This window comes from Enhydra lutris, unplaced genomic scaffold, assembly GCF_002288905.1.
Source record: "Enhydra lutris kenyoni isolate GAN:26980312 unplaced genomic scaffold, ASM228890v2 scaffoldscaffold54, whole genome shotgun sequence".
In the NCBI taxonomy this organism is placed as follows: domain Eukaryota; kingdom Metazoa; phylum Chordata; class Mammalia; order Carnivora; family Mustelidae; genus Enhydra; species Enhydra lutris.
In genome coordinates, this window is record NW_019154138.1 from 3,523,012 (window position 1) to 3,548,306 (window position 25,295).

Here is a 25,295-nt window from a genome sequence, read left to right on the forward strand (position 1 = left end):
CCAACCCCCCCCTCCCTTCTCCTCCTGAGGGCAGGGCCCTGCCCACTCCCCCCTTCCCCCCACCTCCTTTCCCCCTCCCTCCTCCCCATCTGCTCTCCCCCCTCCCGCCCCCCGCCTCCTGAGGGTGGGTCCTCTCTCCTCCCCCATCTCCTCCCAAGGGTGGGCCCCCGATTTCCCCAGGCCCTATGTCTCACTGCCTGTGCCCGCTCCCCCTCAGGCCCTGCTGCTCCAAGTCCGATGACTTCTCCACCTTCGGGTCTATCTTCCTGGAGAAGGATTTCGAGCGAGAGGTGAGGGTCCCCCAGCAGCCCCAGAATAGGGGCTCTAGGCCTGGGGTGGGGTAGAGGTGCAGACTACGAGGCAGCCGACGCTCCATGTCTGTCGTCTGTTCGGGGAGGGTGGTGGGGAATCACCCCATTTGGCTAGGGCTGGCTTGGACCCTCTTCCTGTTGCCCTCACTCCGGGACCTGATGTGTCCCACTTGGGTTTGGGAGACCTTCGCTCCCCTCACAGGCTAGAACCTCAGCCTCAGGGGCCGGTGTGCGCCTTGGCCTGGTTCTCCCTTCTGGCTGCTACGACTACATGCTTTTGGGCTGTAACACAACTGTTTACTTATTTATTGAGGACCTACTGGTTTCTGGCTGTGTCCCAGGCACATACGTATGTCCTTGAAACCTCATATAGCTGGACAAGGTGGCCCCGAGAGGGTGGCCCCAGGCCACAGAGCTCTGGTGCTGGGACCTCTTTCCCCTCTCGGCCTCCAGGATTGGTGGTGGTGGGGGGGTCTTTCTCTGGCTGGGGCTTCCTGAGTCCGGGGCTACCTCGGTGAGGTGAGGAGCTTGGGGTCTGAGGGAAGCCTGCCCGGCAGCTGTGTGACTCCGGGCAGCCTGCTGGACTCTCTGAGCCCCAGTCTGCTCACCCGTGGCAGGAGCCCTTGTGGCCCAAGGTCATGAGATTGTGCCTGGTATAGGGGTGTAGGCAGCACGGGGTTCCCCCACCTGCTCGCGAGGAGCTTAGGCCTGGCCTTACTCCTGGGTTTCGGGGAGGACAGACCCACCATCAGCCCCAGAGTTCAGATTTGGTTCCTGTCCACAAGCTTGGGGCCATGGGCTTCTCAGGCACCTGGGAAGTAGAGTCAGAGACCTGGGTTGGGTGGGGGAGAGGAAGGGATGGGTTCTAGGCCTCAAGGAACCAAATGAAGGTCATTTGGACATGATGATGTCCCATCATCACCTGGAACTCAAGGAGGGTGTGAGGTGTGTTTGTTTTTTTAAAGATTGATTTGTCGGGGCACCTGGGTGGCTCAGTGGGTAAAGCCTCTGCCTTTGGCTCAGGTCATGATCCCAGGGTCCCGGGATGGAGCCCCACATTGGACTCTCTGCTCAGCGGGGAGCCTGCTTCCTCCTCTCTCTCTGCCTGCCTCTCTGCCTACTTGTGATCTCTCTCTCTGTCAAATAAATAAAATCTTTAAAAGAAAAAAAAGATTCATTTATTTGTTTGAGAGAGAGAATGTGTGCATGAACGAGAGTGGGGAGGACAGGGGGAGAGGGAGAAGCAGACCCCCTGCTGAGGGGGACCCTGAGATCATGACCTTAGCTCACGACCTGAGCTGAATGTTTAACTGAGGGAGCCACCCAGGTGCCCCCAGGGTGTCAGTTTTGGTTAACTGGAGCCGGGGTGGGCTGGGAAGGGGCTGGAGCGAGTGACCCTGACCGTCCCTGTCGCCCCCCAGTACCGCCTGGCGCCCATCCCCCGGGCCCGCCACTACTTCGCCTGCGCCAGCCTCATCTTCGTCTGCATCCTGCTGGTCCAGGTCCTGCTCCTGCGCAGGTCAGTTGGGCTGAGCGGGATGCGCGGGCCCACTGGGGTCGGCCCAGGGCCTCCGGAAAACCTGCGTGCGCTGTCCGACCAGCGCGAGGGGCTGGTGCTTTGAGTTCAGTGACCTGAGACCTGGAGTCCCAGAAACTGGACCAGGGGCTGGGCCCCCACCCCTGGGGTCATCAGTGCTTGCTTTTGATTCCATCGAACGTGCTAGTCCTGTCAAGATGCAGGCCTTCCTGACCCGAGAGCTGTGTTGCCCTGTGGGCATGTGGCCTGAGGCATTTGCTGTCCCAGAAGGACAGGCTCCCAGAATCATAGCCACCGCCAGTTCCCTCTTAGATGTGGGAAACTGAGGCTCAGAGGGCTTTGTGCCCTGTCCAGGTGCACGGCCCCTGCTGGTGGGGGGTGAGCAGGGCAAGTCACAGGGAAGGAGTAAGGTCAGCTATTGGTGGATTCTAGAAGGGTGGTGAGGCCAAGGGATCCTCTTGGATTAGGGTTTAGGATGTGCTTCGTAAAGACGAGACAAGAAGAAGCCCTTCTCTGGTATTTCTGTGCCGGCCGTGGGTCTGAAGGCCCTTAAATCCGTACACCAGGCCTCGGGTGTCACGAGTGGGGCAGCTGGACCATGGTTCTCAGGGAGCCCCTTTGCTGCGTGTAGATGGGGGTCGGGGGAGGAGGCGGCCGGGAGCCGGACAGTTGGGGTCAGGGTCGGGGGGTTGGGGAGCATGCCTGCAGCTTGGCCCTGGGCAGATGGCCCCCAGAACGAGGGTTTTCTGCTCTCCAGCAGGGCTGTTCTTGGTTTGTCCTTCGGGCTGGTGGCCTGTGTGGTGGCGCTGGTGCTGGGCCTGTGCTTCGCCCATGAGTTCTTGGTGAGTGGGAGGCCCCTGGCTGGGCCCTGACCCACTGGCCCTCCGCGCCCCTCCTGCCCAGGCGACAGTTTGCAGAGCACTTCTCCCAGTGATTCCACCTTCCTTGGGCTGCTGGTGGCCCCCAAGTGGCTGCGGCTGTCCCCGGGCTCTGAGGGTGGGGACGTCCCTTCTGTCTGTGCACCCCGTGGGTCCTGAGCTCTAGGCACGGGGCGCGGTGGGACTGCGGACCATCTCTAGCGGAGCTCTGGAGCCCCCACGTCTGCTGGGCACTTGGACCAAGGGGTCCTTGTCCGTGTGTTGGCGGTGGCTACCTGACCCCACGACTCCACAGAGGTGCTGCCCGGCCCGAAGGGTGTTGCAGGCCATCTCTGAGAGTGTGGAGACCCAGCCCCTGCTGCGCTTGTCCCTGGCCATCCTGACTATTGGCAGCCTGCTCAGTGTCGCCATCGTCAACCTGGTGAGTTCTGGGGGTGGGTGGGGACAGTGAGCCCTGGGGAGGAGCCTGCCGGCCTGGGTGTGCTTCCTGGGGGGAGGGAGCCAGTCCTTGACCCTGGGCACCTTCAGGCTCTCGAATCCCACAGTCCCCCGCCTGAGGGCTGTGTCTGGTGTAGCTCTGCAGGGCCCCAGGGGCAGGCTCCCCAAGGCCCCCAGAGGCCCGCCTGGGCTCCTTCCCTTTCGCTTTTCACATGAGGACCCGGGGCCCCCAGAGAGCTGATGTGGCCGGCCCCTCCAAGGACGGGATGTCTTGAACCATCGGTGTTCTTGGCTTCCTCTGCCTTCTTCATCCTCCTCCTACCTGGGGAGGCCGTGGCTTAGTCTCTCTGAGACTGTTCCCTCTTGAGGGGCGAGTGGCCCCAGGCACCGGCTGGGAGGACTTGAGCCCCTGCTTCTCAGGCCTGGCTCGTGTGCTCAGTGCTGCGGACAACATGTGTCCCTGCTGGTCCTCCCAGCTCTGACCTCTCGAGTCAGGGGCTCTCTGTGGCTCTGAGACCCTGTGTTACCTTTGGAGAAGGGGGCTCACTGACCATGCTGATCCCAGCTTCTCCCCTGCCCTCCCCGCAGCCCCGAATCGGCCTCCGATGCTCTGGTGACGGTGCACACGGGGCTTCATTTTGCAGCCTCCTCTGCCCCAGACCCCTCCCCACCTCGAAGCTGATGCCCGTGGAGGAGGGGCGGGGCGCTCTGGCCACTCCTGGAGCGGGTCTGGCACGAGATGCTCATGCCGCTCGTGAAGGCCTCGGGCCCCTGCCGACCCCTGGCCCTGCTCAGCCCGGGAAGGTCCTGGAATCCCAGGTCCCTGGGCTCCCCACTCACGGTGACCTGTCTCCTCTGTAGCTGCTGATGCCTTTTCTGGCCCCAGAGCTGCCTGCGGGCAACCAGACGAGCCCAAGCCCGATGGATGTGGGCAACACGTGTGAGCCCCTCCTGGTGAGTGTGGGCTGGGCTGGGCCCTGGTTTAGACCCCTGGGTCCTGTGTGCCCTGAGATGGTCCTGCTCTTGCACAGTGCTCTGCCTGAGTGCCTGAGGCCCCACTGCGGGAGAGCAGAGTCCAGCCTTTCCCGGGAGGTGGAAAGAGTAAGGCCCAGACAGGGCCAAGGTGGCCTCTGGTCCTGGAGGACACAGGGTCTTTGGGGCTGGTGTGGCTTCATCCAAGGTGTGAGGGCAGGAGCACCCCATGCCAGGACTTGTCTCCTGACAGCTCACCTGACAGCTGGCCCGTGGACGAGGAGGGGCCCGGAGAGGTGGACTGGTGGGCCTCACGGGTGCTGGAGCCTTGGGCAGGCCGACAGCAGGAGCTGGGCCTGGGGATCCTGATGGGTGGCAGTGGAGGGCTAGGGGACTTCAGGGGGCCGTGGTGAATTTCAAGCTGGTCTCTGCTGGGCAGGGGCTAGAGAGGGGACAGGGAGAAAAGCTGAGGCACGCAGTGAGAGCGGGGGCGACATTTGGGATGTAGACCCAGAGCGGGGTTTGGTCTAAATTGGGAGGAGCATGAGCGCCAGGATAGAGAGATTGGTCTCTCTTTTGGGGGCAGTGGGGATCCACAGCATGATCTTGAGCAGGAGAGTAACCTGGGCAGTGATGCCCTTTGGGGAGGGCAAGCTCGGTTGGGCAGAACTGGAGGTGGGAGGCTGTTGGGTGTGTGCACAGCGCTGCCCTCTCCCTTGTCCCGTCTACAGGCTGCAGTTGCAGTTACTTCTGCTTCTTCCTTCAGTGAGTTTACCTGCCATAAGTAGAAGTGAAAATACAGTGAAAACAGTGCGATGCCCCAAAGTTCTAGATTCTGTTGTCTCCTCTTTGCTAAGAGAGGTCACTGAGGCAGGAGAGCAGTGACCCAGGTGCTCAGAAGGTCTTGGTGCTGGAAGGGGGCTCAGAGGCAGCGAGCCGGCCCTGCAGGCGCGCCCCCTCCTGGTGACCCTGGGTGCAGGCGCTGCTTCCTGGTGACGGACCCCTCCCCCCAACCCCCAGTATTACACCTGTAGCTGCATCCTGGCCTTTGTCGCTTGCTCGGTCTTCCTGCGGATGAGCCTGGAGCTGAAGGTTGTGCTGTTGACCACGGCCTTGGTGGCCTACCTGGTGCTCTTCAACATCCACCCGTGCTGGCGGTTGGACTGCTGTGGCCTCGTGGCCAACCTCACCGAGACCAACGGAACCCTCAGGTGGGGCCCGAAGCACCCCCAGTCCCACCACCCGTCTCGAGTGTGCTCCGTGGGGTGTCCTGTCAAACCGTGCTGCATTTGTCTTTGCAGTCCCATCTGGACTGGACACCCGGGGGGGCTGGGCTGGCAGGCGGCACCGTCTCCATTTCATAGAAGGGGACCGGATGGTCCCAGGTCTACACTCAGAGCTGAAGAGTGGGACTCATCTGCAGGTTCTCTGGGGGACTTCCCGAGTCCCACAGAGGCTTCCTGGGTCCTCCGGTGTCTATGCCATTCTGGGGCTGTGGAGTGGGGCGGGGGCTTCAGCTCTAGGCTGCTCCCCCTCCTTGAACCATGTGCCAGATCTCCACAGAATTCTGGAAAGAACAGTTGTTTCCAGCCTGTCCCTGGACAGGTGGCTGACCCCTGTGGCATGGGAAGGGACAGTGTGTGGGTGCCTATGGGGGCTCTCGGCCCCAGGTAGCTTGAGGAGAGGGGCCTGGCTCCCCTGGAATTTGGGGACCCAGAACAAAACCTGCTCCCAGGGGTCTACTGGCAGGGGCAAACTCCTTCTGCCGAACTCTAAGTCCCGGACTTGGAGGCGTGCTCGGCTGTCCCCTCACATGCCTGCAGCGCTTTTCCTTCAGACTCTGGTGTGAGCCGAGCCGTCACTACAGCACCGCCTCCCCACCTTCCAGTCAAAGCCTCTTCTCTTTCCAACCCATAGTGGCCTGTTTAGTGTCTGTGCCCGGAGGGCAGAAGTCTGTCCCCCTCTGCCTCCCTGAGCCCCGCCAGCTGGGGCATCTGAGGGGCGGCGGGAGCAGGAGTGACTCTGGCCTCTTCCCTTCGTGTCCCGCAGCTCCCCACCGTGTGTGTGGAAGGACCCGAAGGTGATGATCAATTTCTATCTGGTTCTGTTTTACGTCACCCTCCTCATGCTCTCCAGACAGGTAGGGCCCGGGAAGCCCCGGTGGCCCATGCTCAGCGGGGAGGCATGGCCGGGCAGGGGCAGCGTGGGAGCGCACAGTCCCCTAGGGAAGCCCTGGTCCTCAGGGTGGTGATCCCCAAGTTCTCACCTCCCCTTCCCTCAGGACACCAGTGACATTTGGTCGCATGGGTCACTTGTGAACTGAGCCGAGGCTGACTGGGATTCTGAGGCCACAGGGAGGTGGCCGTTGAGCTGGTGACATTTGCCGGGGACGCAGGGTTGAAGCGCTGAGGGGCTGGCTCAGCAGGCCCCGGAGCTGCTCGTGTGTCCCACCCGCAGCTCGGTGTCCTCGCGTCCCCGCTCACGACGGCCAGGACACCGACGCTGCCTGCTGTCTGCAGATTGACTACTACTGCCGCTTGGACTGTTTGTGGAAGACCAAGTTCAAGAAGGAACACGAGGAGTTTGAAACCATGGAGAATGTGAACCGCCTTCTTCTGGAGAATGTCTTGCCTGCCCACGTGGCCGCTCACTTCATTGGTGACAAGTTAAATGAGGTGTGGTGCTGGCAGGGGCTGGGTCGCCCGGGTAGGGAGAGACGGAGGGTATGGCTGCGGTCGGGGGCCCGCGCTTTCCGGGGCCGTGGTTTTCACCCATGTTACGGGGCCGTCCGGTGGTGTGTGGGTTGGGCATCAGCTGCACGTCCAGGCCTTGGTGGTCTAGACGGTCCATGCGGATGAAAACGTGCATGTTTCACAGGTTCTGTGCAGCAGCATTTTACAGAAGAGGGGACGGGCCCCAGGGCTTAGGACCCAGGCCTCCTGACTGTGACCTTCCCCCGCCCCCTTGGCGCTCAGCGTCAGTCACAGGACCCAGGGGAGCGCAGAGCCAGAACCACCCTGAGCCTGAACCGCCCAAACCAGGGCTCAGAATCTTTTTTTTTTTTTTAACAGCCCCCAGAGAGGAGCTCAGGCGTAAGACAGGCCAAGCGACACTTGTGTCGCGCCCCCCTCCCCTGAAAGTTTAGTGGGCTGGGCCAAGGGGCCAAGTCCCTGTGCTTGCCTGTCCCCTTCCCCGGGGCAACTGGCACAAGGGCATCCTCTCCCCGCCCCGATTCAGGACTGGTACCATCAGTCCTACGACTGCGTGTGTGTCATGTTCGCGTCCGTGCCGGACTTCAAAGTCTTCTACACGGAGTGCGATGTCAACAAGGAGGGGCTGGAGTGTCTGCGCCTGCTGAACGAGATCATTGCCGACTTTGATGAGGTACGGCTGGCTGGAGGAGGGCAGGGTGCGGGCCGGGAGCGCCCCCCAAATCAGGAGAGGGACACGCGTGTCTTTTTCCTTGTTTCCCTCCATAAGCACTTTGTCATCTTCTCTGCGCGGGGCAGCAGGCTAAGGTCAGATTTAGGTCCTTGAAGAAGGCAGCGGTCCCTTTATCTGTGGCCACGCTCTGGCAGATGACCACCCCCCGACACACAGCCAGAAGGTCTGTAGTGGCCAGACACCACGTCGCAGTATCCCCGCCCTGTGCTGCGCTTCATCTCATTAGGAGGAGGAGGAGGCATGAATACAGCACAGGAACATGTTTTGAGAGAGGGACCATCCACGTCACTTGTTAGGGCACGTGGCCCTGTTGTTTTCTCCGTGCCTGACTTCTCTCCACTAAACCTCACCACAGGCGAGCTCGTGGGCGCAGGAGCACACGCCGCGCGGGGCTCGGGACCCTGCGGTGCGTGGCAGCCACTGGGGTCTGGGAGTGGATAAGGGGATCTGTGTAGTTTGAGTCCCAGCGAAGCCATGCTGCCAACCGTTCCAGAAGAAGTCCACTGGTTTGGGCTTTTTTTTTTTTTTTTTTTTTAGAGGATTTACTTATTTTAGAGAGAGAGCACAGAAGAGGGGGGCAGGGACACAGGGAGAGGGAGAGAGAAAATCTAGGTAGAGACTCTACCTCCGCACTGAGCCTGACGTGGGGTTCGATCCCAGGACGCTGAGATCATGACCTGAGCCCAAACTGAGTCAGATGCTTAACTGACTGAGCCATGAGGCGCCCCTGGATCTCATTCTTAGCTGCAAACATTCGAGGTTCTGGGTAGGTGCTGTCGGGCTGCACTTGCTCCTTCAGAAGGAGAGTCCGGATGCGAACGGGAGGGCCGGGGAGTAGGGAGAGAGGAGGAGAGAACCAGAAACCTCGTCCCTGCATGGACTTGGCTGTCCACTCATGGGGGGCCGAGCGTGAGAAATGTCGGCATTAGGAGCAGCGGCAGGAAGGACCCCACCCCTTCTCAGACCTCAGGGTGTCCCTTTGTCTCACAGCTGCTCCTGAAGCCCAAGTTCAGCAGCGTGGAGAAGATCAAGACCATCGGCAGCACGTACATGGCGGCTGCAGGGCTCAGCAGCCCCTCAGGGACCGAGAACCAGGTACGGGGCTGAGCTGGTGGCCTCCTGTCCCAGTCTCACGTCAGAGGGATTCAACAGGTCCCAGACCTGTCCCACCTCACCTGACATGGGGGAGGGGGTGGGGAGACACCCCTTCCTGCCCAGTCCTATGAGGAAGGGCAGAGGACCTCAGGGGTCAGCCTGGGGTCACGCAGTGGAGGCCGGAAGGCGGGGCACGGGTCCCCCCGGCTCCCGCACACAGCGCCCTGTCCCGCAGGACCTGGAGCGGCAGCGTGCACACATCGGCATCATGGTGGAGTTCAGCATCGCCCTGATGAGCAAGCTGGACGGCATCAACCGGCACTCCTTCAACTCCTTCCGCCTCCGCGTCGGTGAGGGCCCGGAGAGCCGGCTGGGCCGCGCTCGGGGTGGGAGGCTGGGGCCCGTGGCTCCGGCGCGCCCGCGCTCAGGTCTGACAGGGCACTGCACGGTCCGGCAGGAAAGGTCTGACAACTCCCTCTTGTCTTACAACGCTGGCGACGGGGCAATTACTCTTGGTTTGCATTATCAACTTACCTTTGAAAGTTTTGAGAGATAGGAAGAGAACACTACGGAAAACTGAGAACCCCAAAATCACCTTCCATAAGTCTTAAAACATACTGAGAACAAAGCAAGTTATTAATCTAACTACTGGGTGTTAGCTAACAGGGCTGGTGCTCAAAGCCCGTTTGTCCTGTGTTGGGAGATGAGCAGATGCTAGGAAAGTGCAAACCTCAGCCCGATCTCTCAGCGAGCAGCTGGAAGAGGGCTGCCAGGGGAGCGCCACTCCTGCCCCCCGAATGAGAGCTCCTGCCACCGGCTTGGGGAGCTCTCTCCAACCCCCATTTCAGCTGTCAGTGCTTTCTGTGGCTGCCAAGGAGAGAGCCTGAGGTTCCGCCTCTCTGACACACCAGCTGCAAATGTCCCCTTCAGGCATAAACCACGGGCCCGTGATTGCTGGAGTGATCGGGGCACGGAAGCCTCAGTATGACATCTGGGGAAACACGGTCAACGTTGCTAGCCGGATGGAGAGCACTGGAGAACTTGGCAAGATCCAGGTACAACTCACCTGGGGCCCCTATGACCACAGGGGGACCCGCGCATCGGTTAGCCCTGATGTGCTCGAGGGACACCAGACACGTGTGCAGCTCGGGGTTGGTTCTGCCTGACCCCCAACAGCAGGTGTCCTTCCTGCTTCCCATGACGGCCGTCCTCTTCCTTTCAGGTTACTGAAGAGACGTGCGCCACCCTCCAGGGACTAGGTTACTCTTGCGAATGCCGGGGACTGATCAACGTCAAAGGCAAAGGCGAGCTGAGGACTTACTTTGTCTGTACAGACACTGCCAAGTTCCAAGGGCTGGGACTGAACTGAGGGCTTCTGGTAGGTGCAGAACATGCTGGAAGTGGATTTCCTTCCCCGAGACAAGCCAAGGGGACCCCTCAGCCCCACGCCAGTCACAAAGGCATTTCCGGGGTTTGGCGGTCACTACCCAGCAGATGGCTGTGCGTGGCTCCCTCGGACTTGTGCCAGAGGGTTTCTGGGAAGGCGCATCAGACCCCAACCCGAGGCGACCACAGAGTCTTGCCACGCACGGGCAGCCAGGCCTCACGTGCCATCCGAGCCCACAGCGCAGCCTCTGGACCGTGCGACTGGCTCGCTCATGCGGGTCAGCAGCTCAGTCCCCTCGGTGCTGTGGCCATCTCCCATGCGCCACATGTACCCTGCCTGGCCTGCGAGTGCACAAGCGGGACCTGTCTTTTCTAGGAACAGAACCAGGACAAGTCGTCCAGGATGGGCTGGGCACTCCTTGCTCCTCAGCCGATCAGCTGCAGGATTCTCCATTTCTCACGCAGGCGTTCCAGGAAATAGAGCTGAAAAGGCTGTTTTCAATCTGTGGTTTTACGCAGTAGGGAGGAAAAACCACAGCGGACACTTACTGCCTCTTGTCATCTCTAGCAGGTGTCTGTTTTAAATGGCTATAGTATTAGTGGAGGTTTTATTCTTTTTAATGACTTCCTAGATGCTAGACAAAGTCTCTTCCCCCCAGTGTGCTTTTTAACCCTTGACATGGCACAAGAACCTTCCGTCTAGTGTTCGTTTCTGGATTGGCCCAGCCGGGGGTGGTGTGGCCCGGAGTGTGTCTCCCAGCAGGAAGGCAAGCGGGGGTAGCCCAGGAAGTCGGGCACCACCTCCTCACCCCGCCCCGACCCGTCGGGCCTGTGTGGACGCTCCCCAGCAGCCTTCCGCGGAATCTTAGCTTCTGTGGTAGAAAGGAGTGGAGTCTGCAAACAGGATGCGGGCCACCTGTAGCGCTTCCTTCCTTTTCTTTAGTCCTCACACCTAACTTGAAGAGCTTCAAAATGAAAAACATCTACTCCACGTAAGCGTGTAGAGGTTGGCCATGTGGGAAGCCAGCCTGCTCGGAAATGCTGGGACGGTCTTGCTCTGAACTGCAGGGATCAAGGGCAAGTGCGAAAAGCCAGGTTTGCGAGCTGCGTCTCAGCGCTTCAGCTGTTGAGAATCAGGAGTCAGCCCGAGCTGTGTTTCAAGGTGAGAAGGAACCGAACTGCCCCCTCCTTTTGCTGGATCAGCTTCGCTGCCTCCTCACCAGAGCGTGCCCGGGGTTTCTCCCCCAGCCGCACTCCACTACAGAGCAGGGATTCCCAGCTCGGGGTCCTCCGGGAACCCCCCGCCATTCTGGGAAATCTTGCACATGGGAGACTTCAACAGTGGACGCGGGGCCGCAGCCAAGGGCAGGAGGACTGCAGCTGACCCCGCGGTCTGCTTGGACCCTGGCTGCGGGCTTGTCAGCCTCAGAAGGGGCTTACCCGGTCCGCCAGAGGGGCCGGGTGCGCCAGCACCGCGAGGCCTGCGTGTCACTAGAAGAGAGATGAACGAGGTACAAGAACTTGCCGTCCAAAGGGATTTTATGGCAAAAATGCTGTTAAGGGGAATAACCTCATTTAAAGACTGCTTTTCTGCACCAACTTTTCATATAAAGGAATAGTTTCCGGTGAGTACTGCACTGTGACCCGTACACTTAATTGGCAGCGACCAGGGCCGCGCAGCAGGGCTCCCCTGAAGGGTTCAGGAAGGTTCTGTCACAGATACAATATGGATGCATGTAGGTGTGCTGGGGCTCTCTGAGGCGGGCCTACTTCTACTCTGGCAATATTTGAGTTACTTTTATCCTTCAACAACAGAAATCCAGTCCTGTCTTTTATTTCCAATTCAAGCACGGTGCTCCGATAAGCACATTTTGGAAGTCTGTTTCTGATGTGCCGACCACCATGTGGGACGGACCCTAAAAGGCACCTGCTGTCACTTTTGTTCAGTGTGTTTTCCAGGGGCCGGGCCCTTTCCTCACAGGTGTCATTCTGTTTTATGATAGGACAAGTACCTTTTCCAACACTGACCTTTCCTAGGGGCCGTGGGGCGGTGTGAAGGTGGCCTCCCCGACTCCAGTGAAAGTCACACCTGAAGTCTTCATTAAGAAAATTTCCTAACAGAAGATCACTGAGCACTGCATACATGGTGTATATAATAGGTCATGTCCAAAACCAGGTTTTGAGAAGGTACATATGAATAACTAGGAATTATTCTGTATACTGACTATTTATAGATCTGTAACATTTGTTTCAAAATGTTATACTTCATTTTTATAAAGTACCAGTGTTTCCACTCTGTTTAGCCTTTCATATATTAAATCAGCAATCTGGAAAAACAATGTCCTAAAGTGTTTTGAATTTCAGTGTTTTCTTGGTCTGCTTGAGAAGATTACTGCCTGAATAATAATTCAAAGATTAAAATTAAGCTCTAAAAAAGACTTGATAAAATACCTAACAATTTTGAAGTTCTTTGGGCATATGGTTTTCAGTAGATTTTTAAGACTGGGTGTGTTGGAGAATCAGTTTCCCTTCACCCCACTTATTCTTGCTAAATGTTCATTTTCAAAGTCAGGAAAATAAAAATAAAATGGCTTCCATCCAGGGGGCAGGGGAGTCTTATAGGGGCTCCGTACAGCCCAAGTCGGGTTCCCTGAAGCAGGCTGCCGTGTGGTGCCTGGTTAGGGAAGAGGACCACATGTCTCCCGGTCTCCCACTCCGTTATCTGCTCAAGCAGCCGACCTTTGTATTTCAAGATAAAAGTAGAGGACTCTCAGTTCAAGAGACATGCTGAGGCACAGGTGGCCTGGGAGACACAGTAAACAGAAATGTAAACTTTGCTTTAAGTTCTGTGATTTCCTTTCTTATTTAGCTTCTTTTATTGTGGTTCTAAGTGACCCTCTCAAAAATGGAAAAACTAAACCAAACAGCACCACTGGACAGGTTAGTGCTATGAAACTTCTGGTGTGATTTCTGGGGGGCTGGGGACAGGAAGAGTGGCATAGGGGACGTACCTCATCACCTCATCCTTCTACAGGAGGACAGCATTCCCATCAGTTATGCCGGGGACACGCACTTAAAATAATCTTAGAATCTACTAGTATTTGTTTTCACAGTGTAACGATGGAAAATCTCACGGGATAGGGATTTTAAAGAAGCATCTGAGCTCTGGTACTGTCTGTATGCCCTAAGGAAAGCGGCACTGTCACTATTCTGACCCAACTGTGCCCAGGCCCACTTGGGATGGCAACAGGTCTGAGTCCATCCTATTCCTTTCTCATGAGGCCCTTCTTTGGATAAATCATCTAGGTGAAATCTGGTAAGTCAGGAACTATTTGGTTGTAATTTCTTTAATGAGTTTTGACAAATGCGGAAAAATGAGGGAGTTCAGTTATTTGGGGGGCTTGCTGCCTTTTTTGGGGGAAGATTTTATTTATTTGACAGATCACAAGTAGGCAGAAAGAGAGTGGGAAGCAGGCTCCCTACTGAGCAGACAGCCCGATGCGGGGCTCGATCCCAGGAGCCTGGGATCATGACCTGAGCCGAAGGCAGAGGCTTTAACCCACTGAGCCACCCAGTGCCCCGGACTTGCTGCTTTTAACGAAGGGTCCTGAAAAGGCTGTTTTATTTCTTAAGTGTTTCTCTATCACTTCCCCCTCAGACCCAGCCTTGGGGCAACTCAGCTGACAGCACCAACAGGGCTCATAGTCCCAGGCTCAGCTTTATTACCTAATACAAGTCCAATCTCTGGAACATTAAAATTAATTGTTCCAAAGTTTAATTAAAAACACAATTTACAAATATTTAATATCTTCTGAAAAGCATTTCCAAGTTAAGAATGAAAAAAAATATGTACATAATATATAATGAAATACCAGTGAGCTTCAAATCCCATCAGGTCCACACTCGGCAACACCAGTCCTTTTCAGTTCTTCAAAATCTGAAAGGAAAAGTTACAGCCTCATTCAGCACTTTTCCCCTTTTAATTAAAAGGTAAAGGTATCATCCAGAGGAGTTAAGTGCTGACAGCTCTTCTTTACCTCGTTCAAGGTTAAAAACTAGATGTACTACTAGGGTATCATTTTTGGGGGTTTTTTTTTTTTTTTTTTTTTTGCAAATGTGTCAAATCTTTGTTTCCCTTACATCTTGTCTAAAGAATTAATAAAAACATTTTATACAATGTCAACACGCAGAGATAATTTTTCCAGTGTTCCTCGAGGGGAAAGGACCGATGTTCCTTTACTCACAACAGCCCTCCATCCTCCCAAAAACAAAGGGCACGTACCTTCTGTTAAATCTACAAAGCTGTTTTCCACGATGGGGGAGGGGATGGAGATCCCCATTGCTTTTCGAACTCCGTACGTGCTGACGATGTCGCCTGGAGTGACTTGCTGTGCAAGTTCTTTCAGATTGTTGGTCACCTGTTCAGCTAGCGAAAAGAAAAGAGAAACAGTTCTAGGTGTTAAAACACGGTTCCTTTACATAATGAACAAAAAACAAAAGAGCAATGCAAAGCCGACCCTGGAACTGCAGGGGCTGGAGGTGAGCCGGTCCACGGATACAAAGATCTTTTTTTTTTTTTTTGACAAGCACAGGACTGTAAACCTATTCTCTTCGTTATTATTTTAATCTTTTCTTTACTGTAAGAAACAGTATACATTCGACATACTAAATATGTTAGTTGACTGTTTGTAGGTAAGGCTTCCAGTCAGCAGAAGGCTGTTCAAGTTTGGGGGGAGTCAAAAATTACACATGGGGGTGCCTGGGTGGCTCAGTGGGTTAAGCCGCTGCCTTCGGCTCAGGTCATGATCTCGGGGTCCTGGGATCGAGTCCCGCATCGGGCTCTCTGCTAAGTGGGGAGCCTGCTTCCCCCTCTCTCTCTGCCTGCCTCTCTGCCTACGTGTGATCTCTCTCCATCAAATAAGTAAATCTCTTTAAAAAAAAAAAAAAAAAAAATTACACATGGATTTTCAACCCGCGGGGCAGGGGAGGAAGGAGGTCAGCTGGCACCCCTAACCCCTGCGTTGTTCAAGGGCCAACTATGTGAATGCAATAAAGGAACCGTCCGTGGTTCACTTCGGCGCTGCTGACAGTGGTGTCGCTTCTCAGAAGGTTTTCCTTCTAAGGACCCCATTCTCCTTTTACCAGAGGTGTAACGTACCGAGATGCATTTCCCTGTACGATGGACCCAGGAGACAGATCATGTTGGGAGGGGGTCTGGTGCTCAGACGCTCATTCTGGGCTTCCTGGAGCTCTCGGAGCAATCTGGTGGTCTCATCAAGTTTCCTCTGGAACATTTCAGCTTCTGTGTGGTGCGAAGAGTAACACACTAAAGAAAACACGGACCTACCTGTGTCTGACCTTGGGCGGTTGTGTCCTATGCTCTGGGGTTTTGCTACTTATTGGCTAGTTTTCTCTCCTCAAAGGAGTAATCCCCCTTAAAAGAAAACACTAGAGACATGCTTTACTCTTCGCGGAAGCATGGCCAGTCAAGATCTTCCTGTGGTTAGTGGCAGTGTCAATCTGGAGTAATGTGACACTAAATCGTGACTGCCCAGGTCATGAAGGGACACTCACCCTCAGAGTCAAAAACTTCAACAGGAGCACCAAAATTTGTTACTGCTTTCAGTGCTGTGAGCCGGTCCCGACTGTTGGAGTCTAAATGCCCCGCTGGCTCTATTTCTGTAATCTGCTTTAAAAAAGGGAAAGGGAAAAAAAAAAAGTTATTACCTGGGCTTATTAAGCCCCAGCGGTGCTAGAATGAGACCTCTGTAAGATGGTTTGTGTTTCCAGGCCACGTTATCCACCTATTCACTTTGGAGTTACAATTCTGATACCTACAAAACCATCCCCGAATACTTGTAGAGTGCTATTCCCCAATCTGGGCCGAACACTATCCACGAAGGCGTACTTCCTGAAAATGAAACGACGTGTCCTACACAACACCCATTGTTTGTTCCACCTGGCAGCCTCTCTAAAGATGGAAGGAACAAGGGCCTTGGTCCTGTCTATGCCACTGGAGCTGGAGTTCCTGGTGGACTGGGACGATGCCTCGGAAACCGAGGCTCACAGGCAGTGTTTTGGCCCCAGTGTATATACTTGCTCTCCCGCAGCAGAGCCTGAGCCTGAGGTGATGGACTTGGCTTCTACTGTACTTGCTTCTACTGTGGGCTCTTTAGTCCCCTCCCTTGTGTTGCCACGCTCGTCAGAGTTTTACTCAGACAAGCCCCAGAGCCCTTCACAAGTCTCCTCCTCCAAACCCTCTCCCCCTCCACATTTCCTCAGAGCCTCCCATCTTCTGGGGAAAAACCTCAGCTTCTCCATCGTCAGGGCCTCCCCTGTGCAGGCCTCCGCACCTCCCCTCCTCTGCTCATAAATCATGCTCACATGCCAACTGTGCTCTCTGCACATGGGCCTTGTCCCCTTGTGTCTGCTTCTGTCACTACACGTGCAGTTTCGGCCCACTTCCCACTGCCTGCTGGGAGAATGTCTTCATCTTTCTAGGCCCAGCGGGCCCAGTGTGCTCTCTGGGAGGACCTCCTCGGCTATGCAGAGCAGCGGGTGTCTGCAATCTGCGTTCCTATAGCGTTCCTATAGCACGTACATTTATGCAGTGTGGTGGGCGGGGCCGGCCCCGGCTCACAGGCCCGTGCGCTGCACCAGCCGCTGCCTGCTCCCCACTCTCCCCAGCGGAGAGAGTGCTGTTATTTACAAAGATACGCAACAAATAATGTTCTTTTAAAATAAAGCTTTATCATTTGGGCCTTTTGGCTTAACCTCCCATTAAATATTTTTTACGAAGAATGAAATACAATCACCTCCATTTCTTTTTCAGAGTCAAGGCTCCCAGTCTGGCCGTCATCTTCAGGTGATGACTAGAAGTTTAAAGACAAACAACGTTTTATTCAAAGATATATTAAAGAGGTAAATATCAAGGAAAATAAAAAGAAATGTTAAGAGTTTCAAGATAAGGAATAAGAATATGGATTACTGGAATTTAATTTTTTAAATAAAAAAAACCAGTCAGATACAGCAAGTGGGCATTTTGAGAGCACTTGTGTCAAGAGTACCTATTACTGGTACTTCAAGATTGATCTTTCTGTGCCTGAGCAAAAAAGCTATGAACATATATGAAGGTATCTGGTAAACAGCACAGAAGTACCTAATAAATGGGAGTCGGTTTTCAACAACAGGTGAGTCTAGCACAAGCAGAAAATAGAGGCATTCTAGGGACTATTTTGCATTGAGAGCAACATTCTCGGATAAGAGAGGATTACTATATTCAAATGCTATGGAGAATGTGAAAGCTGCTTATAATCCTACCTGTCAGAAATCACACACACACATAAACAACAGACAAATGTATCATGCATGAAAATCAATAATGATGCGATCTTTTTGAAAGGCTGTATGATTTTTTTAACCAATTCCCAATTTTTTAAAATTATAAATGATGTATCCTTATATATAACTTTTTAAAATTTTCTAAGACACAGCCTGCAAAGATATGCTGGATCAACAGAGAAACTTTAGATCTGAAATCTACTGCCCTACCCAACCAAAGGAAAGCTATTCAATTGTAGCTGAAGACTATTAATTAATTCAGATTCATGGAAGGGTTACAGGAAAAATATTTCTGAACAGATGTGAAGTGGCATTTTTTTTAGGTCACGTGAGGAAAGCCGTTCCTGCATGAAGACTGTACGGCAATTCTCACTGAACCTGAGGTGCTGACCCAGCACCGCCGAGTCACCCAGGGCCCAGCAGCCACGTGGGGGCAGAGGACAAGCCAACAGCAGCCACAGCCCTCAGGAAGAGGACTCCCGGAGACACACACAGGGTTCTTCTACCTACGGTGACAAGGACATTGTGGAGCTTGACTCTCCTCTACTTATCAGGAGGGACATTTTCTGGTTCTAATCTTTGAGCTGAGGGTGTGATTATTCCAGATGATGAACTATGGCCAACTAAACTGGAGACAGTTTACAGGTGTTAACGGCAGAGAGCAAAGAGGAAACTTCTTACTTTTTTCCTTGTGACCCCACCGCTGTGCTGTTACTGAATAATAAAGGAAAGGACATTCTCTATCATTTTAGTCAACTCAGTTTCAAGCCAGTGAGTAACACTTTCCTTTTTTGTTAGGGTACAGAGCACGAGCTGAATTCTGAGTTGTTAACTCCATTCTGATTCCTACATTCCCAAGATCGGGAGATAATGACGGTATTCTGGCCCTCACAGACCCTGGTAGCTGACTTACCATTTCCGTTCATTGTCCTCCACCCGAGGTCCCCACCCAGGCCGGCCTGGCTTTTCAGGGGAATGCAGCTCAGCTGTCACCCTGGTGACTCCCATGGTTTCATAACACTCAGTGACTAATGCTCAGAGCCAACAATAAATTACCCATTTCTTGAGCAGCCTTCTTACCATCTCCAACTCTTGCAGGGTTCTAGAATGGCCTCCTTTTGTTAAAACATCCAGTAAACTGTCCGCCATCACGTAAGGATAATCCTGGCACGTGGCCAAAAACTCATGGATGCTGAAACAGAGAGAGCCGGAATGTCACTTCCATATAAATCGTCCATTGGCTGAATCTTTCTATCCCAGTCAACTGTTTCCATCAGACACGCCTCACTTTATGTGCCAGGTGTGAGAATCTCCGTTTAGGTCTGTCACCCTATTTACAGATTTACCAGTGACACCTTTATCACCTCGAGCGAACTAAAGAGCATCAAGAACACAGTGAAATGAAATGCTCCTGGGGCAACCTTCAGACAGAAACAAGACTCTCTGAGGCGGAGGCTCCAGGGCTCCGTCCTGGACTTGCTCCTGCCCTTCACTTCCTCCCTGAGGTGACCTTATTCCCCCCGCAGGACTTACACGTGTCCCAGGAGTCCCCGGGTTACCCATCCGGTTCGGACCACGCCCCCTGGATATTCACAGGTCTGTCAGTGTTTCAGGAGAACGTGGCATTCAGGACACCGGCGAACCGGTCACTCACCTGAAATCACTGGGAAGGTCAGAGTCTTCCCCATAGGCTGAATAGATCAGATCCGAATCGTCCTTGCTAATATTTGCAAATGTGGAGTCATAATGTGGAGCATAAGAACTGTAGGGCCCGTAATTCAAGTATAACACTGTTGACAGAAATCAAATACTACAGTACTATTCTTTTACTTGTGTGTCAATCTAATTTTTGTTTTACTAAAGGTTATTCCCTTCTAATTTTAGTACTTCACTGACAGGTATAAAAAATCCAAGGTAAGTATTTCCCCCTCCCAGATCCTTGGGGAGTCATAACTCAAGTGACTTTTTCCCCACAAAGGGGAGACAGAAGAAAGCAAGCATAAAACTCACTTTGAATACTAATAGCTGATTTTACAGCTTCTTCCAGAGTTAATAAAACAGCTGATTCATGTTGCAAAAATACCACCAAGAGAATTAAATAAATGGTAATTATGCTTTTTCCCTCCCCTAACTGCTTGGGTGAGAAGAGAAACACAAAGGCTTACCTGGAGTGACTTTGTTCCTTTTGTCTTCCTTGAACCCCTGCAAAGTATTCACTCCAGACTGAAGCCTTCCAGTTGTCATTCCCAATCTCACGGGGCAGTAGCCTGGTTCTGAAACGGAAGAGCAGTGTGGGAGGTGCACACGGTCAGGAGCTGAGGGGGGCTCCGCGGGCTGTGTGCACGCACACTGCTTCATGCCGTCTCTGTGACTCTGTCCAGGAGCCTGGGTGGCCCTTCCTACACCCAACAGTTACCTACAGAAATCTCGGCAAGGAAGGAGCGTAGCCAGCACCTGCAGCCGATCCTTTTCATCATACTCTACTGTTTTCTTGCAATTCTTTATAATCATGTTGCATTTCACTTAAAAAAATAATTAAGGATTTAAAGGTTGAAACTTAACTTTGATGGAAGTAAACCAGTAGAAAAGGTTAGTAAAAGACTAAGGAAAAATACCTGATTAAAGACAAGAACTCATGATATATTCAGGAAAAACTAGTACCTATGAGGCAGGCTACTTCCCCCGCCACTGTCCAGAATAGAGGCTGTGGCCACAGGTGACCACGGTGACAGAATGAAAGCGCCTGGGAGAGATGTGGCACACCTAAATTGGGTCTGCTCTCCCTCGAAGCAAGCAGTCTGCAAGGAAGATGAACCTGAGAAGTGAACAGGGGCAAAGCTTCCACCGCATAGCAGGACATGGGCCCTTTGGGGGCTGCTGCCATGTGCAGAGCTCAGCCTGGGCCACAGAGACACTGCCTCCAGGAACGGAAAGGCAAGACAGCAGAGCAAGGGCAGACAGACCGTGGGACACAAAGAAGGGGCAGATTGTAAGATGTCACCTAAATCGTTAGCTGCATCTCCTTACCACCGAATCTTTGCCACGACTACACCAGAAAGAGCAGTGTTCTCAGTCTGGCAGCATTTCCGTTGATCCAAGACCACAGAAACTTCTACTACGCAAAGTTCGCATAAAAAGCAAAAAGTGAGTTTTTTTTTTCCCTCTTACCCTGGACAACACCAGTTCCTCTTCTAAGCCAAGGAACCCTGCCAGTGTTTCAAGAGTGGACTGCGATGCTCGAAGACATCAGTGGGCTCCCTGTGCACTCCTCAAACGCATCCAGAGATGCGTCAAGGTCTCTTACCCTCACCCCTCACCCTTGCGTTTTTGGGACCAATCTACACATCACCTCGCTAAGGGATAAGGAAGCCTTCTCTGGCCCCGACACCAGGGCTGCTTCTGCCGCGTGCTGTCACAGCTGCCCTCCTCACGGCGGACGGGATGCGGCTCCTCACACGATGATTCACTTTCGTTCCTCCACTCGCCACCCCAGACGAAAGGGGAAGGGACTCCTCTCTCCTGTTCTGCTCCCTACCTTACACCCTGCTCCACCTCCAGCTCCCAGGCTGTGCCTGCAGCACAACGGTAAGTACTGGAGACTGTTCGCTGAGGTGTCATCGCTCGTTTCTGTGTGGCTGGTGATCTCTCTCATGATGGCAGCATGAAATGGGTGTTTATAAAGTAACATTCTCAGGTTTGCTTATCCTGACATACGCTCCTCCCCCTCAGATGAATGACGAAAAGTTCTTCTTACGTCACATCTCAAACTATTCCCTATACTATCGCCATTAAAATACCACCTGAGAAAATAAAAATATGACTGGGGTTCTAAAGCCATGCTTCCCGACCTTTACCAACTTGCGACCGGCCACAGCGACACACAGCATTAGCAGACCTGTTCTCCCGTGACTAGTATGGAACTACAGGGCATGCATGTGTGTTCTAGTCACTAAAATTTAAAAAGCCAGTCAGATTTATGATGTTATGATAAGGGAGTTTTGAGATACCTCCCGAAATACTGAGTGTACATACCATGGTGTCTTAGAGCCAGAGCTAGAAATTATGTCATTTTCCGGCTTTATTGGTGGGTCTGCTATTCCAGGGACTTTGTATTCTAGAGAACCCTGGACCTATATAGCACCTGCTTTAAGAGGCGGTAAATTCGGGCTAGCTATCAGCCAAAATGCACGGTGTCTGGCCAAGTTCTCTGGGGGAGCTGCCACAGGCGGACTGCTCAGTGTCACCCAGGCTGCTGCTTGTTGCCAAGCAGCAAGTTCATGTGCGTTATGACCTGTGGACTTACCTCCTACAATGGGATCCACAGGATGGAGAAGCCCCAGTGTTGTTGTTCCATCTGGTTTTCTCCTTTCAAACTCACACTGCAATGACCCGAAGTATTCAAATGTCATAAACCATTCTATATATACCGCATTCGTATGCAAGTACATGTGCGTATACATATCTCATACTAGAAAGCCTTAAACTTCATCAAACTAGTATTAAGGGTTATCACTGTTATACTTAGATACTGACTTTCCCACTTGGCTCCATACACACAAGGGCTAATGCGCTGCAGAAATGAAGGTTAGGGAGAACTCAGGATGGTAAAGAGCTGTGTGGGGGGGGCCTTTAGGCCCCTCTGTTCTGCCTACTCTATTAAAGAAGGAGGATACTGGAGACCAGGGGAGGGGAGTGACTGCTGAAAGTCACATATTAATCCACTTCGTTTTAAACCAATGTGCTAAACAATGATTTCAAGAGGCCAGAGTATAAATGTTCATTTTCCAAGTTTAGAACACATTAACCGCACTAAAATCCAGTAACAGAGGAAAAGATTCATCATGTACTTTACAAATAAATTATTAAAACGGACTTCTCTGCGTGTTGTACTGAACTGCTCTACGGCAGGTATGGGTTGAAAGTGCACAAGCAATCTGACTGCACGCCCCCACGACCACACAGTCGGTGGTGAGAAGAAGAAAGACAAAGCCCAGTCACCTGGCTGTTAACAAGCCGCCTGGTCAGCTTCCCTCCAGATTCCTTAACGATGCGGTCTATCTGCTCCTGCTCTCTTTCTATAGTATTGCTCTTACATTTATCTTCAAGTGTATCTTTGTCTTTCCTGTAAACACACATTAATACTAAGTAAAAAAAAAAAAAAAAAAAAAGATAAGATGAAAACATTAAGATCAGTTCCAAACGGGAGCACAACTCAATCGGAGCCATTGGCACTACAGTGGCCCATTAAAGCTCTGTTGCTCCGGCGGCCCGGGAGCACCTGTGACACCCGCGCAGCAAGGCCGACCTGACGCTCGGCTCAGTTCTCTCCTGTGTGTGTCCGGCGCTATGTCTTGGGCGTTTTTCTCAATGCAGTCACACAAATGGATTCTACCTCAAAAGGGACACATCATTTTCTTTTTAAAGTCCAGTTTCTAAGTTTAAAATGAGATACATTTTAAATTATACAAATCTTAGAAACAGAGTAAGAGTACGTCACAATTTTACTTTCTTTGCCTTACGCCAACAGAAATCCCAGCCTGCTCACTAGAACCCTCTTCCGGAGTGGACAGTGAGGTGCGGGGCCTCAGGGCTGCTGGTCAGTCAGTGGTGGGAGCAGGTGGACACAAGCGCGCACGGCCGGGCCTGCCTGGGGGGACCAGTGCTGAGTTACCGCTCCTACCAGGTGCCGTCTGGTGGAGGCCACACACACACCTCAGCAATGGCCCATCCGTTCAGGAAGCAGCTTCGACTATGCGCAGGCTGAATTTATGGTCTCAGACCCTTTATGGAATGAGGTAACAAATGCAGATGTTTTTCTTCAACAGAGAGTTCTATTTCAATAAATTCACAAAGTCCCTAAAGATAATTTACTGGTTTTAAAACTACCTTCATAAGAATACACATTCAGAACTGTTTTCTAAACTATGTTTAAACAATTCCATATAGTGCTTTGTATGAGAAGATGGGAATTATCACCAAAATGGACTTTCATGCCAAAAACCAACCATGACTTGGTCTTCCCAAGGCAGGCACTGAAACAGTATTTTCCCCCCTTAATGGTCTGAAAAAGATAGCTTAACTTAAATATTCCAAAGATTCTTTACTTTTTGTTTTCCTTATTGGGACTCTTGAAGGCTTGTGCTTCAGTATCTCCAGAGTCTTCCCTTTCTCTCGGCCAGCAGCCGCTGTCCTCCCCACTCTGCGAGGTGTCTGTTCTATCTTTCTGCTTTCGACTTTTCTGCAAGTCTGCCATGAATTCTATGCTCTGCTTCAGGCTCTGAATTCTCTCCTAAAAATATTCAAGAATATTCTCATTGCATATTTGTCATTAATTTTTAAAGTGATGCATTTCTTTCTCACAATTTGAGTTTGCACTTACTCTGTCATTAACTAAGGAAGAAAAGCAATTAAACGTAATTATACCAAGAGAGTATGTTTGGGAACCAGGACAATACTGTCTATTTCTTCAATCCAGATAATTTAATTTCCAACGTAAGAGAATGCTTTTTAACTTGATTACATCATCAAAACGTTTGTAGAAAAGAAAGCATGAATAAGTACTAAGTATTCTTTGCAGTACTAACTTCAAAAAGGAGAACTTAGTTTAACATTGTTTAAATTTTATATATAACAGAATGGCTTTTTTTTTTTGAATTTAAGAGTTACCAGGTATTTCAAAAGCTAGAGGATGTGAACACGTGAGTACCCTTATACTCCAGTATCCTAGGATCACCCGAGGCCGCTGGCATTTCTGTGTGAAAACATGCTTCCAGGAGAATAAAAGGTTGCTAGCATAGTTTCTTTCCCAGAAAGCATAATGTTCTTCTTACCAAAGTAGTCTTGTTTCTATTTAGTGAGACATGTACTTAATTTTCCACTGCATTGGTATGCTGTGAAATTTTCTTTGTGGCTGAGGGCTTGAGGTTTCTGGAGGCACATTTGTTTCTAGCAACTATTCTGTCTTTTAACTCTGAGCACTGTCCCTGGATAAAATACGGGCTGCATGGCAACGCCAGGGAAGACTTTTGCAGAATAAGAGAAACTGAAAACTGGAAAGGACCAGAGGTCATTCAAATAAGAACAACATAGCCCAGAAATGCTAAATATCTCACCTAGGGTCACAGAACCAGTAATGAAGGCCAGGCCTCTGGGGTCTCATGAGGGGCCCTGTCTCATCACACTGCTGAATTAGCAGTGCAGACTGTGATAGCATCCAGAATGAGGAGCTGCTGTTTTTACTGAACTTTTATTTTAAGGTAATCTTAAAACTATCCAAGTAATATATTTCATTGTAGACAAAGATTTGGGTAGAGGAGAAAATATAAACTTTGTTAATTTATCATTAAGCGACTATTTCTCTAAGCATTACACATACTAGCAAATTAGAATTATACTGTATATTTGGTAACATGCATTTTTTTCATTAATGAATTATAATAATTTTCCATCCGCATCATTAAATACTCTTTAAAGACTTTTTAACAAGTGTATCGTATATTATCCTGTGTACCATGGTGTAATTAACATTCCACTATTGGACATTTAAATTATTTCCAAGTTCCCACTATTACAAATAGTTCTCATGAACATCACTGTAAATAAATCTCTCCAAGAATATCTCTTTAGGATGAATTCCCAAAAGTGATACTGGATGTCAACTATATTAAAAAAAAAATCCTAGAAGTGAAAACACTAGGTCATCAGGTTTTGATATTTACTGCCAAACTACTCTCCAGAGAAGTTTTATCAACGCATATATCAATGTTTTAAAGTTTCTCTGAATCCTTATCAAACTGAATAGTATTTAAAAGAATGTGCCAATTTGATTTTTAAAAACATGTCTTATTTTAATATACACCTAAAAAATATTAGTGAGTATGATAATCTCTGGAA

General features: G+C 51.7%; 2 protein-coding genes across 6 annotated transcripts in view; one reads left to right on the forward strand and one right to left on the reverse strand.

Moving 5' to 3' along the window:
- Nucleotides 1-12,406, forward strand: part of LOC111157326 (adenylate cyclase 7) — a 30,982-nt gene extending 18,576 nt beyond the window's left edge. For 2 of the 4 annotated variants that reach the window (XM_022518649.1, XM_022518652.1), the window contains 13 exons: nucleotides 218-290; nucleotides 1,733-1,830; nucleotides 2,606-2,690; nucleotides 3,022-3,147; nucleotides 4,026-4,118; nucleotides 5,157-5,347; nucleotides 6,186-6,276; nucleotides 6,656-6,811; nucleotides 7,374-7,520; nucleotides 8,571-8,675; nucleotides 8,911-9,025; nucleotides 9,606-9,730; nucleotides 9,898-12,406. In XM_022518649.1, coding sequence (XP_022374357.1) covers nucleotides 218-290; nucleotides 1,733-1,830; nucleotides 2,606-2,690; nucleotides 3,022-3,147; nucleotides 4,026-4,118; nucleotides 5,157-5,347; nucleotides 6,186-6,276; nucleotides 6,656-6,811; nucleotides 7,374-7,520; nucleotides 8,571-8,675; nucleotides 8,911-9,025; nucleotides 9,606-9,730; nucleotides 9,898-10,044 — 1,552 coding nt within the window. In that variant the 3' untranslated portion in view covers nucleotides 10,045-12,406. The remainder of the gene's footprint in view (nucleotides 1-217; nucleotides 291-1,732; nucleotides 1,831-2,605; nucleotides 2,691-3,021; nucleotides 3,148-4,025; nucleotides 4,119-5,156; nucleotides 5,348-6,185; nucleotides 6,277-6,655; nucleotides 6,812-7,373; nucleotides 7,521-8,570; nucleotides 8,676-8,910; nucleotides 9,026-9,605; nucleotides 9,731-9,897) is intronic. The other 2 variants (XM_022518650.1, XM_022518651.1) reach the window with 2 other exon arrangements.
- Nucleotides 12,407-13,760: 1,354 nt separating this feature from the next.
- LOC111157360 (bromodomain containing 7) overlaps nucleotides 13,761-25,295 on the reverse strand; it is a 35,211-nt gene continuing 23,676 nt past the window's right edge. Inside the window, exons 7-17 of one of the 2 annotated variants that reach the window (XM_022518704.1) lie at nucleotides 23,507-23,691; nucleotides 22,401-22,524; nucleotides 21,706-21,781; nucleotides 19,568-19,675; nucleotides 19,057-19,192; nucleotides 18,483-18,594; nucleotides 16,877-16,933; nucleotides 15,636-15,747; nucleotides 15,220-15,363; nucleotides 14,344-14,487; nucleotides 13,761-13,998 (exon numbers count right to left, since the gene is read on the reverse strand). In XM_022518704.1, coding sequence (XP_022374412.1) covers nucleotides 13,943-13,998; nucleotides 14,344-14,487; nucleotides 15,220-15,363; nucleotides 15,636-15,747; nucleotides 16,877-16,933; nucleotides 18,483-18,594; nucleotides 19,057-19,192; nucleotides 19,568-19,675; nucleotides 21,706-21,781; nucleotides 22,401-22,524; nucleotides 23,507-23,691 — 1,254 coding nt within the window. In that variant the 3' untranslated portion in view covers nucleotides 13,761-13,942. Of the gene's footprint in view, nucleotides 13,999-14,343; nucleotides 14,488-15,219; nucleotides 15,364-15,635; nucleotides 15,751-16,876; nucleotides 16,934-18,482; nucleotides 18,595-19,056; nucleotides 19,193-19,567; nucleotides 19,676-21,705; nucleotides 21,782-22,400; nucleotides 22,525-23,506; nucleotides 23,692-25,295 lie in introns of both variants that reach the window. The other variant, XM_022518703.1, reaches the window with a different exon arrangement.